Source organism: Papaver somniferum, chromosome 4 (assembly GCF_003573695.1).
Source record: "Papaver somniferum cultivar HN1 chromosome 4, ASM357369v1, whole genome shotgun sequence".
Taxonomy (NCBI): domain Eukaryota; kingdom Viridiplantae; phylum Streptophyta; class Magnoliopsida; order Ranunculales; family Papaveraceae; genus Papaver; species Papaver somniferum.
This window is the reverse complement of record NC_039361.1, coordinates 45047119-45060725: the sequence shown is the minus strand read 5'-3', so window position 1 is coordinate 45060725 and position 13607 is coordinate 45047119. Positions and strand designations below refer to the sequence as shown.

Genomic DNA, 13607 nt, shown 5'->3' with positions numbered 1-13607 from the left:
CCTATTTGTGTCAAAATAACGGCCACATTTTTGCAGATTTACAATGTTGTTTTTACTGAAATTCATTTTTTTTGCAAGTTTTGTATATTGTTAGAGTTAAATTACCTTGGTGACTGCATTGGTTTCCCTTCCCTAATTGTCCTGTTTTTCTTGCTTTATTGAGGAGATTTATACCCCAGCTGATCGACTAAGATTATAGTGTGCGTTTTGTTTAAATCTCTTTTTCAACAGAGGAGGTTTTCCAAGCCAGTACTCTGATCCATCTTTTTTCTCCTCGCATTATGAAACACTTGTTGTTCATTATCTTAAAAATGTTTGTTTTGGCAGTGATGGTTGCCTCACTTACCTGATAATTTGAAAGTGGTGATTTGTTCTGTTGAGAGAATTTGTTGTTCAATGTTTATGATGATAAATCTAAGGCTTGTTTCTCAAGAACATTCGCAGTTGCCGACTGAGAGCTTTCGCCTTTCGCCGGGCTTGAGAGCTAGTGCTGCTTTATTCCTTCCTTGGATGTCTGAAACATTTTGATAAAACTCTTTTTTGTAACTTTTTCCTTGCTCTTATTGATCTTCAGATCCATCATAATGGTGTAAAATACTTTTGACAGTTTTCATGAAAATAATTTCTTGCTTGTATTTTTCATTCCACATCAACTTTTTGTACGAGAACTCCTGTATATGATGATAGATTTTATATTTTGCGGATTTAAGTTAGATTATATCAGTGATATCTTAAAGTTACACACACTAAGCCTAAATCTTACAGTTTTCAAGATTATCTTTTTCTCATGGGTTTTCAATGGATTGCGAAAATAGGAATCAAATTAGATTTTGATGCAATGATGAGTTGAAGCACACGGGAGTGTGTATAGGGCAGTGGGGAAGACCTAAAAATCTTTGCCGTGAGCCTTTAACAAAAACGACTTCTCCTTCCACTGAGCTCAAGTATCTTTATAGATTCCCTTTTCTGTTTCAGTTATATTTTGTTCATGATAAGCAAGAAGCACACAGTTGTTTATTTAGTACATTAAGTTATGGAATTTTGGTATAAACCCCAAACATCAAATATTTGTGTGGTTAAAAGATAATACTCATGATATCCATGAAGATCTGTTCCTTCATTTTTTCTCATGTAAATCTTCTAATTCTAATTGGTTTTTTCGGATAGCACATTCGAAGGCTTACTGGTGACATTTTCATAAAAGACCTGATGAGCTCAAAAGTTGTGCAAAATCTATCTAGTCTTTCTGTTTGTATCCTCTTGTGTTAGGTTTTTTATAAACTTTTACATTTGGATCCTTTGTAGAAAGACTAACATCTTGAAGATTATATGCAGTTCTTGATTAATGCTAATCATCATAGCTTGTTTGTGTTTCTGGATATTCAAAGTAATGTAAAATCTAGGCCAATTTCGTCGCAGTGGGGAAGCATCTTGGGTGCTTTTGGTAAAGTAATCAACTTGCCCCAAACTTTGTGTCAGGCTCCCCCACTTACAAAGGTTGCTATTAGAAAATGATTATTTATTTATTTAGTATTTTTATTTATAATTTTAGAGTTAATGAATTTATTATGCAGAGATATGTGTATCGGAGTTGTGCTTTAAATGCATTTATCCGAAAGAATTATCTGTAAAACTGATTTTTGGTGAAAGTGGGCAGTTGAGTTTCATATATTCTATTGATTTATCAACAATCATTTTCTCCACATTTGTAATTTTTCCTTGGTCCTGTGTTTTTCAGTTTTATTTAGGACTTGTATTATTCAGTGTCGATTTGTTTTTTTGATAGTTTTAGGGGTATTTTAAAATGCAGAGATATATGTGTGTATTTTAGTGGAACTGAGACCCTGTTTAGGAAATTGCATTTCACATGAAATTAGTGGACATTTCTGAGGCATTTTGCTAATGTAGTTATTTTATCTTTTAAAGTTTTGTTTTGACTACTACTTTGTTCACTCCTATATCATGTTCGAGTTTTAACTATTCTACATTTCGCGATAACTGGTTGACATGTAGACTGAAAAAACTCATAAAGTGTGTGTTGTCTATCAGCTTCTTCTTTCGAAATTCACGAGATCGCAGTTAAACTACAACACTATATTGTTTCATGCAAGGCTAACCAAATCCAAGCTTGGATTTATGTGAATTCATGCATGTTGCACCTCGTCTTCTCTGAAATATATGATGACTGATGAATGTCCCGTTGCCCGTTTTAAGTTTTTTTTTTTTTAGTGCTGCACTCCTTTGTGTCATAAAAGTCATGTTTCTCAAGTTGTTCATTGACTTTAATCTTGCATAGATTCTTATTTCCGTGAACCCTAAAATTTCATTTCCCTGATAGTAGCTGCAGGAAGACATAAATTGAAATGAAAGTTGTTTTCCTTCATGATCTTTTACAAGTAGATTTAATGGGAGTGTAAAGGTGGGCAATGATGATCAATGCTATATTTCTGACACCTCTTGTATGAGAAGGACCTTAAAAAAGTTCTTCCTTGAGCACAGTTAGCAACTCTCTGAGCCCTTCTGCACCTTATATTCCTTTTGTTTTATTACTTTAACGTCACGTTTCTAGTAACTGGATTCCTAAGAAATATCTGTTTTCAATCATGTATTTTTGAATCCAGCCATACGTTGGCCCTTTAGCTGAAGTTGTCTTATTGTAATGATGTCCAGATTCCCATTGCAGGTTGGCAATAGCAATTAGCAATCCATACTATTTGATATCTTTTATCAACATGGTTATATCATTGCAATTAGGTTCTTTTTGGTTAATGTTTGTTTTGTGTAGTTGCATATTGAAGATATGTCCCCGCACAGGTTTGAACTGTGTCGTGTCTAAATGTGTTGCCATTTTGTTCTTGATAGTCGATACCGATGTTGAAAATAGGTATGTGGATCGGTGTAGATCAATTTGCATGGGTCCAAACTTGATTCATATTTTTTTTTGATGTTGTATCACTGGAGACGATTATTAGCTTTAAAGCAGAACCTGTGGGTTGGATCCCAGTTTAGGGACAATTCTAATGTATGCACTTCTGTGGTCCAACAATGATCCATATTTTTGATTTAGTATCACTAGATTTGATTATTAGCTTTAAAGCAGAACCTATGGGTTGTGTCCCAGTTTATGGACAGTCATAATGTATGATGTTTTGTGGCCTCTTCTACCATGTTGATCATATAAATCGTTCGTTTTTCGTTATTACAGTCTATAAATAGGCATCTGTCCTGTGAAAGAACCTGTTTTGAGTTGTTTCAAGCTTTTATTGGAGGAAAAGTTCCTTGGGTATTCTGTTCGAGGTGGAAGATCATTTGTAGCAGGCTGGAACGGATCAAACTTAGGCTACGGAAGGAGCTGCTTTAGGTTGTAATCATAACTCAATGCCTAGCTTTACGACTAGATTTGAATCTCCATGAGGTTTTTATTTTCAATTCAAGTGATCTTGTAAAGTTAATCCTCTGGTTTCTTCTGCCTGTTGGGCTCTTGTAATCTGTTTGGTGGTTTAATATAATTGTTTGTTGAGAAAAATAAAAGGAAAAGCTAGTGTTTTTTTTTAATTAGACTCGCTATCTTGCTATAGGGATACCATACCAGTTTACTGGGGAGGGTACCAATGTCATATGGGATTCGGTATATTCCCCGGTAAACGGGTACCCTTATTAGCATTGGTGGAGGCACAATAATAAGATCAAGAGTCTGCATCCAGGGTGAAAATTTCTAATTTGGGATGAGCCAGTCAACTTCTGCTTGTAAGCAAAATAACTCTGGCCGAACTGGGCCCGGTTCTACTAAGAAGACTTTATCCCGATGCCTTCATTTTCCATGTTTTATTCCCAGGACCCGTTCTCCATGATACCGAGCAACAAAACATAGTAGATTAACGGAGGAGACTTTGAGAAAAAGAAGAAGGAAACAGCTTGACAAAGAAACACTTGATCAATAGTAGTTGTGAAAAAGGGAAACAAGTTGTTGAATCAGCAGCATGCAGCACTCCATTTTGAATTCCTTCATTGCATTTTTTAATGGAGGCAAAAGATCATTTCAACTAAAAATTGATCTAGGAGAAGAGAAGGAGGAGGAGCAGCAGAACGGGATGGAAAGAGGAGCAGTTGGTTGTCTTCCTGAGGAATTGGTGATCGAAAGCATTCTGACCAGATTACCAGCCCGGACTCTAGGTGCTTGCTGTTGCGTCAGTAAGTTATGGTACAATTCAATCCTTAAAGATTCTAGATTTTCAGTATTTCATTACATTCAAAACAAAAATAAACTATTTCTAGTCTTTAATATACTTAATCTATTGAGAGGCGGTATAGAAAGTAATTACTGGTTCAGTCTATTAGAACGAGAAAAGGTTGTTATCAGACTTATTTCAGGTCAAAATAACCCGAGGCGTATATATGAATTAGTAGGCTTTTGCAATGGTTTACCTTGTATAAAGCTAGTCGGTAAACCTACTGACACTTGTGGTTACATAACTATCCTTAACCCGATCAGGGGTGATTCACTTGTCCTCTCATATATACTTATGGTATCATACATACACTTGTGTCATGGTTTTGGTTATGATTCATTATCACAAGTATACAAGGCTGTCATTATTTTTGCTTCAAAAGCCAACGACGAGTTTCTTTGCATGGTTATTACACTGGGAACCATGTCATGGAGAAAGATAATTACTAGTATTCTTGATATCTCACCGCCACCGGGTTCTTCTCCTTTTCCTAGCCGAATGATCACTAGAGTCTCGAGAACTCTATATAGACAAGCCACCTTTTGCGGGGGTGATCTTTATTGGAGGACCAAGAATAAAGTTGCTAATAATGATGACGAGATTGAAATGTTGCTCTCACTCGACCTCCACAACGAGAAGATTCGCTTCATTCGACTCCCGACTGGATGTACTCCGACACATGAGGGTCAGTATTTAATAATTGATCATCTTCTGGAGTTTAAAGGATACCCTTGTAGTGCACGTTATGAGAGGATGCCCAACAGTATTTATCATTGTGGCCATCGTTGTAATTATCAGACTGGTGTTTGTTGAGCAGAAAGAGGAAGCATCCGATGAAGAAGAATCATCATCTTGGATACGACCACCAACCTTTTCTCCGTCGATATATGCAAGACATGCACGTAGAATGGTATGGGTACGGTCACGAAAATGTTGTGCCACGAAAAACTCAAAATCCTTGGGTGGCTTCTGCATTACTTTCAGCATTGTCTCGCAACTCAATTTAAAAGTTTCTTCATTATAAGCCAACGATTTATTCTTGTAAAACCACCTAGGTAGCATCTTTTTATTAGGCTTATCAAAATACGGCTTCGAATTCAGTATACGTTCTTGAATCGACATCAAAACTCTCAGTACGTTCGATTTCGATAAGTCAGTGTTCCACTTTTTCTTTTTCAAAAGACTTAAGTGAACCTTCCCGTCCGATCCCAACTTAGGGTGCAAGTGCAAATCGTGAGAATGGTACGTAACATCCGGTGGTTTGTTCGGGTAGCTCGCAGGAAAATTTATCTCAAAGAAAAATAAGCCGTCGTGAAAAGGCGTACCTGGTTCACCAACAATCACAGCTCGTAAAACATCCTTACAGCCTTTGTAAACTCTAACAAATATCGTATTTGGAAGACCCTCCTTTAGCATTCTCCAATCTTCCATAATCTTCTTCACCGGGTTTCGAATCATCAGCATTGTCAAAGAGGTCATCGTTGAAGATGACAGCAAACTGATTAAATCTTCCCTCAGCTTTAAATTCATCTTCGTCTCTTTTTATTCTCTTTTGCAGACCTTCATCTCCCTTGTTTTGAATATCTTGATCTTCCTCCTTCTCAAAAATATTGTCGACAAAACTCTCCACGTTAAAAATATCCATGCTTGTAGATTAGTAGTGTTTATAAGCTTTTCAAAAGTTTATAGTTAATCTAAGTTGTGAGAACAATAGTTGTCTGGTTTGATATATTTATAGCACTCGCAAAGTAGTCTTTTCTAGTAGGAAAAGAATTTAGAAAAAATAGCCTCAGGAAGACGATTTTGCGGTGCATGGGGGTGTGATCACACCGTGCATGGTTGAGACACATAACTTCTGGCTGCTGTGTTACTATCCTGGGAGTTCCGTACAGTATGTGACTTGTTTCTTGGCCCTCGATAACATTGCATGCATATTTGTGCCAAGTTTCAACAAGACTGGCTTTTTCTTTTGTTTGCTCTGCATGGTTACTAGTTAGACACCGTAATAATACGTGCAAGTTAATGAATAAACTTTGCATAATGGTAACGTTGTTAAATAAAAAATGCACCGATAATCATGTATTTAGTTATCCGGTACATGTATCGTGCCTTTAGTTAGCTAAGTAATTTATTTTATCTTCCCGATGAGAAATAATAAATATCTTTGTGATTACTAGACAAAACTCCATAGTATGTAGCAGAAAGAAAACATATACCAGCACCAGACAAACAAAAAGAGATAACAGAAAGGATTAACGCACCGTGGGCGTGCATGTGAGAGGGGCTGGTGGGGACCATTTCTGTCCGCATCTATCCCAATGCTAAGCACGCGTATCGAGACCGTTCATTACCCTCTCGGTACATTTAACGGTGAAATGCTTCGGTCAACGTATCAAAGCTGAAGAGATAAATACATGCTTCAAAAATAAAAAATAAAATATATAAATAAATAAAAGAGATAAATAAAACAACATAAATGAACTGAATATCCAATATTAGACAAACAAAACTCCTGGTAGGACTACGTACTAGCTAAGAAACCCTAGAACTAGAATTAACCTTGATCCCTCTTAACCTTCGAATCTTCTGCTTCTGGCCGTAGCTCTAGTAAGAAGCAAGAAAGTAGTCCAAAGTAAACCCATTCATTTTGAATGCTTGAAAAAATCTGGCATATATATATTCCGTAACACCTTGGAAATTCTTCGATTTTGAGGTGACAACTTTAGAAGGTAACGATGGTTTTGAGGTGATGCCTTTAAATGGTAATGCTTGATCATCTGTAGCACCTCGAGAATTCTTCTTCAATTTTAAGGTGACGGGTTTAGAAGGTAACGATGATTTAGATGCCACCACTTTAGATGCTTTTCTTCTTCTCCTCGATTCAGGTGACGATATTATGGTCGAGCCAATAGAGGAAGCATCCGATGACGAAGAATCATAGTCAGGTACGGTAGAGGTTTCATGTTGATCACTTATGGTCGAGCAGACAGAGGAGGCATCATCTTGGATAGGACCACCAACCTTTTCTCCGTCGATGTATGCAAGACATGCACGTAGAATGGTATTGGTACGGTCCCGGAAATGCTGTGCCACGAAAAACTCAAAATCCTTGGGTGGATTATGCATTACTTCCAGCATCGTCTGCAGTTCAACTTAAAAGTTCCTTGATTATAAGCCAATGATCGTTTCTTACAGGTTCACTTAGGTAATATCCTTTTGTTAGGCTTATTAAAACAATAATTCTTTTCGTCCCACTTTTAAAACCCACGGTCAAACCCACCGGTGATGTGGCATAGACTGGTGTTGAAGTGGCTAACACAACTGGCACACACCCTCCGTCTGGTTTCTTTCTCTCTTCTGATCTCTAATTTCTTTCACCTCTCGGCTCTCGCAATCAAAGTTTATTTTCTCTTTTTCTGCTGTCTATTCCTAATGTGTTTTACAGTATCAATCTATTAATGGAACTTGAATATATATCAATGTATTAGGTCATATCTAGGGTTTTCTAATTGATTTGGAGGTGCTTGAAGGAAGATTCAGTTATCTTCTCATTATCACGGAAGGATCAATTGGGAAGTTAGTTTTGAGTTAGATTTGCAAGATGCTTGGCTAGGTTTCAGTTCTCATGTCTATGAATTTCTTTCATAGTTTTTCATTTTCTGCGGTTACATTACTTTAGATCTTGGAGTAGGGTCCGCTGTTTTCATTGTGGTTTTAAGTTTTACAAGATACTAAGCAGATAAATAGAGCATAATGATTGATTATCTTTTAAGCACTTTAACAATAAATCATATGGATGCAATTGATCCTAATTTAGTCTATATATACATCAAAGATAGAAAAAGTTCAGTAAATTGTGGGACTCATCATATATGCATGAGCAGCCTAGTCACCAAAGTCGAGACACCTCAGGGTCGCATCATCAGTGGGTTTCATAGTGGGCTTGACTTGGTGGGCTGAATAGAATTATTGATATTAAAATACGACTTCGAATTCGGTATACGTTGACATCAAAAACTCTCAGTACGTTAGATTTCGACAAGTCAGTATTCCACTTTTTCTTTTTCAAAAGACTTAACCGAACCTTCCCATCCCATCCCAACTTAGGGTGCAAGTGCAAACCATGAGAATGGTACGTAACATCTGGTGGTTCTTTCGGATAGCGCACCGGAAAAGTTATTTTAAAGAAAAATAGGCCGTCGTGGAAAGGCGTACCCGGTTCACCAACAATCACTGCTTGTAAAAAATCCTTACAGCCTTTGTAAGCCCTAACGAATATCGTATCTGGAAGACCCTCCTTTAGTAGTTTCCAGTCTTCCATAATCTTCTTTGTACGAAAATCTTCTTCACCGGGTCTTGAATCATAATTAGCATTAACCTCATCGCCATGCACAACGAGGTCATCGTTGAATATGACAACAAACTGATTAAATTTTTTATTATGCTTCAAATATTCATCTTCGTCTCTTTTTAATCTCTTTTGCAAATCTTCATCTTCCTTGTTTTGAATACCCTGATCTTCCTCCTTCTTGTCAAAAATATTGTCAATAATACTCTCCACGTCAAAAATATCCATGCCTATGTAGATTAGTTTATAAGCTTTTCAAAAGTTTATAGTTAATCTAAGTTGTGAGAATAATAGTTGTCTGGTTTGATATATTTATAGCACTCGCAAAGTAGTCTTTCTATCAGGAAAAGAGACCTAGTGCCAATCCGAATAGGAAACAAATTGGTTTTCCGAATGAAACTGATTTAGGACACACTAATAGTCTCTAGGATTCGCATTCTTTGCAGCAAAGCCAGAAACTTTAAACATCACAGTCAACCGAAAATCCTAAAACCAATATCATTGCAGAAACGAATGAAAGCCCCACAAATTATAATTCTGGTTCATCTTCTGGATTTCTCTAAGGTGCCATCTGAAGTTCTTACGAAGAAATTGAACCATCTCCACCAAGTTTTATGTGGTTCGTATACCTGATGTTGTTAACCCAAGTATCTCTATCTCTTCTCTGCCCGCAAAGAAATTAAACTCTAATTCTCTCCTTTGCTGTACAAGAAATCTCAAGCTAACAAAAGTAAACATGAAGGTGATTGCTGCATACTTGCTGTTTTGGGTGCAATCAATGCTGAAGATATCAAGCAAATCCTTCGATCAGTTGGAGCTGACGCTAAACAGTGACATGCACGATTCAGCTTCTTGTTTGGAAACTTGTTGTTTCCTACTATGGGCATTCGATTTCTAAGTTTTAAGTTCTAAACACGGGCTAACTTTCCACCAGAAACCTGTTTTGAGACGTACTCATTTTTTTTTTTGAGGCATACTCATTCATTATACAATCTAGGATGGGTTTATAAGGGGTGTTTAAAGGTAGTGCAATTACCTATATATCCCTAAACAATTTGAATTACTAGAGTGCCTTATCCTCAAAAACCTAAAATTAAAAATCAAAAATCAAAATAAAATTTAAACTTAAACATTTAGGACTCCAACTCAATCAAGAAATTAATCAAACAAAGAAAACACGAATCGAAGTGAGCGATGTTGGAGCGTGAAATCCAAATCTCAATTGCTCTTAGATGTATTTTAGAATGTATGTGTACAAACCCATCTTGTTTTTGATTGATTTTATTTTGTTTGATCTGTAGAATATGATTTCAAAGATGAAATTACAGTTTTCAGAAGATCAGTTCGGCTGATCTTGGAGTATCAATTTTGAGCCGAATTTAGTGTATGATTTAGAGAAACACTATGTTCGGCTAATGCGACTTCGCTAGATTTTGTTCGAATCATCCGAACCTAAATTCGTCAGTTACAGAGTGAAGTTCGGCTGATAACTTTTCAGTCGAACTGTTCATCTGGTCAGTAGATCTGGGTTTTAAAAATTCAATTTTTGATAGATTGAACTAATAAAAAAAAAATTAAAACTCGTATAGAATTTCACCACTGATTTGAGTCACATATTTTGGTCACTTCTAATCACTAAAATCTCAAAAGTCAAAACCCAAGTTTTTTTTTTTCACTTCTTCTTCCTCCTCTCAAAAATCCCAACTCCCTCACATAAATTTGATTTTTCTACTAATTCACCACTAATAATTTAATTTTTAATCAATCCTTAAAATTCCTAACTAATCAAATCTAATCATAATCATTAACACTAATTATGTAAGGGTTTATGCCATTATCAAAAAGGGTGGATAAGGGGTGATGTTGTTTTTTATTTAGTGACCCTATTTTGGAATTATTTAGGATGCCTCAAAAAAATTCAGTATGCCTCAAAACAGGTTTCTTCCACTACCCACAATTAGTTCTTTGGGCCCACTGGCTTTAACTTGTGCCCACTCATATTGTTGGATGGGGATTTTGATAAAGTACATCGGATTAGTATTTGGGTCCTCTTAACTTATATACCGGTATATAGGTTAAAGAGCATTTAATGATACACTTTTATCTTGTTTTTCTCACTTTTTTATCCTAACTATGAGATAATCATTGATAATAAATCTGTTATAATAAATAATGATCAATTTACATAATTACTCTCAGAGTTTATTATCATAGTATGTGTTTGGTTATTAATTATAGTGGGACCCGCTGTCTTAATCAATGGAAAATATAACTAATTTTAGGAAACTTCGATTTACATTATTATTTTGTTAGTATCTAACGAACGGTAAATATTTATCTTAAAACCCTAACTCTTTTGGCTTGTATTAATTTTTTTACTGATCTTTTTAATTTTTAATTTTATTTCCTTCTAAGTATAGTTCTTAAATCCATTAATGATATTTGCTTAACAATTTGGAATTTTATCATTAAAAAAATAGGTTTATGTATGGTGAAGATACAAATCAAATTTTTGATCTTGATTTTTTTTTGAACCATTTTTATTAGGCCCCATTATTAATCGTGAATACTTGAACAATACATCAGATTTTGATGCTTTTGATTTTTTTAAGCAAAGAGGGAAGACGTCGAACGTTTATAGAGTATTTTAACTTAACCCTTCCAATAAAAGAAAAAAGCAACAGGAGCGACAACAAGAACGCCGGATTTCATATTAGAGTGTATACACGAAAAATATTCATGATCCGTGAGTTAAGTGGTGGGACACCACCGAGACTTGATGGTTTTCAAATAAGGGTAAAACATGAATGTTTGTTTCATTGATAAATATGACTCAATTTCGCGAGACTCTTGTCATTACAATAAGCAATTACCAAATCCAAGATAAAATCTTGTGTATTAAATGCTTCTTAATGTGTATATTGGGATACAAGTTAATAAATGCGTTAGTATTTCCTAAAATACACCCGTTTTTTTTTAAATTGCTAAAATACACCCACTTCAACTTTTCCATCCCGTTTTTTAAATAAAACGGTTAACTGCCTTTAAATGCCAACTCGTCATAAGCTGAGCTGAGTTGCAAATGATTGAAAAGCCCCCGGACCAGAGTTGTATTGGTTGAACTAGCTAGTTGTTGTTCAATCCAAAATAACACCGAAATGGTTAGCATTGCCTTGTGTCTGAACAACTACGACAATCCATTTGCTGCAGCTTTACTTCCTCTACTAAATCTAATTTTAGGCTTGCACCACTGTCAATTATTTTGCCTTCAAATTCACCGTCACTCCTACACCAACTACGAAAATCCATCCTTGCAAGTCTGAGCAATTCAGTCACATACTCTACACATATCCATCACCTGCAACACACATTGGCATCATCACCAATCCAATGAACTAATAATACCAACACCCTTCATTCATCAAAGCCCCCATCTCTCGCCTGTTTGAGACATCCCCTAACATTCATCTAACTTCATTCTGACATCTCATGCCTTAGGATTGACCGTTCCTTCATTCTAGTTTCATGAAATCATTAAACACCACCAGAAACTCAACTTAATTTCTAGTTTCTATTCTCTCCCTAAATCTTCATCTTCAATTTATGAGACTCTACTTCCTTAAGAAAATCAAGATTTTAAGAGTGCACATACTCACCCAAATAAATTGAACCCATCACTTGAATTCAAATTGATTTCGTCTTCTACAATATTAGACTATAGAAACATATCTTGTTTTAATGTTACTTATAAGTGCATTACCAAGATTTTGTCTTTAAGAATGAAGAAGATTCTAGGGGGTTTAATTAGCAAGAATCAATCTGCTTTTATATCTAGGAGGTATATCAAGACAATATCATGGTGGCTCATGAATTGGCAAGAAATTATCACAGATCCAAAGGTACTCCAAGGTGCTCATTAAAAATAGATCTTAGAAAAGCTTATGATACTGTGAAATGGGATGCTATATTTTATATGCTGCAACAAATGGGTTTTCCTGACATGTTTATTCAGTGGATTGCTCTATGTATTAAAACAACTAAATTCTCTATACTTATCAATGGCTCTCCCTATGGATTCTTTGGTGCTAAAAGAGGTTTGAGACAAGGCTGCCCCATTTCACCTTACTTGTTTGTGCTGGCTATGGAGATGTTGAGTGTTACACTTCTTAAACAAGTACAACTTCAAAACTTTGGATTTCACCCAAGATGTAAGTTAAATAGTCTAACTCATTTATGTTTTGCTGATGATGTGCTGATATTCTTCACAGGAACTATTGCAGCTGCTACAAGTCTAAAGTTAGATCTAGATGAATTTAGTTCCTACTCAGGGCTTGAGATTAATAATCAAAAAACTTCTTTGTTTTGTTCTGCTGTGGATACTCCTACTTTGAACCAAATTCTTCAAATCCTAGATTGTACAGTGGGTGAATTACCTGTGAGATATATAGGTGTTCCTCTATTATCAACAAAACTTTCTTACAAAGCTTGTTTACCTCTTCTTGAAAGAGTTGATGAGAGGATTCAATCATGGAAGTCTATATTTTTGGCCTATCCTGGTAGAGCTTTGCTCATCAAGACAGTTCTATGTGGAATGCTCTTCTTCTGGTTTTCATGTTTTGTTCTACCTAAAAGAGTTATAAAGGAGCTGAATACTAAATTTAAGAGATTCTTATGGACAGACCCTGATCTTAAGAAAAGTTACAACCCAATAAATGGAATTATGTTTGTCATTCTTATGAAGAAGGAGGACTGGGAATAAAGGATCTAGAGTATACTAATGTAGCATCTAATCTCAGGCATATTTGGGATTTGGTTTCTGGCAAAGATAATATCTGGACTTCTTGGGTTAAAAGTAACCTTAGTAAAGACAAGGATTTCTGGTCTATGAAGATTCCAAAAGATATTTCTTGGTATTGGAAAAGAATCTTGGAGCACAGAGAGCTAGCTAAGAAACACATTGGAGTTTTGTTGGGAAATGGAGTCTCTAATAGTTTCTTGTATGAGAACTGGCATCCCAAAGGAAGTCTTGT

At 35.7% G+C, this 13607-nt stretch overlaps 1 protein-coding gene and 6 non-coding genes across 7 annotated transcripts; all 7 read left to right on the top strand.

Annotated features, from left to right (window-relative positions):
- The first annotated feature begins 157 nt into the window (after window positions 1-157).
- LOC113276845 lies at window positions 158-263 on the top strand. Its single transcript, XR_003324634.1, has one exon. It is a non-coding gene; the product is annotated as a small nucleolar RNA Z103 (small nucleolar RNA).
- Window positions 264-397: 134 nt separating this feature from the next.
- LOC113276851 lies at window positions 398-522 on the top strand. Its single transcript, XR_003324642.1, has one exon. It is a non-coding gene; the product is annotated as a small nucleolar RNA SNORD14 (small nucleolar RNA).
- A 310-nt stretch (window positions 523-832) lies between these two features.
- Window positions 833-943, top strand: LOC113276883. Its single transcript, XR_003324677.1, has one exon. It is a non-coding gene; the product is annotated as a small nucleolar RNA Z152/R70/R12 (small nucleolar RNA).
- Window positions 944-1567: 624 nt separating this feature from the next.
- On the top strand, window positions 1568-1708 carry LOC113276949. The gene has a single exon (XR_003324732.1). It is a non-coding gene; the product is annotated as a small nucleolar RNA snoR135 (small nucleolar RNA).
- A 285-nt stretch (window positions 1709-1993) lies between these two features.
- On the top strand, window positions 1994-2100 carry LOC113276917. Its single transcript, XR_003324705.1, has one exon. It is a non-coding gene; the product is annotated as a small nucleolar RNA snoR97 (small nucleolar RNA).
- Window positions 2101-2422: 322 nt separating this feature from the next.
- On the top strand, window positions 2423-2517 carry LOC113276873. Its single transcript, XR_003324667.1, has one exon. It is a non-coding gene; the product is annotated as a small nucleolar RNA snoR1 (small nucleolar RNA).
- A 1463-nt stretch (window positions 2518-3980) lies between these two features.
- LOC113272439 (probable F-box protein At1g53815) lies at window positions 3981-5042 on the top strand. Its single transcript, XM_026522271.1, has one exon. The coding sequence runs from the start codon at window positions 3981-3983 to the stop codon at window positions 5040-5042; it is 1062 nt and encodes a 353-aa protein (XP_026378056.1).
- The last annotated feature ends 8565 nt before the right edge of the window (window positions 5043-13607 follow it).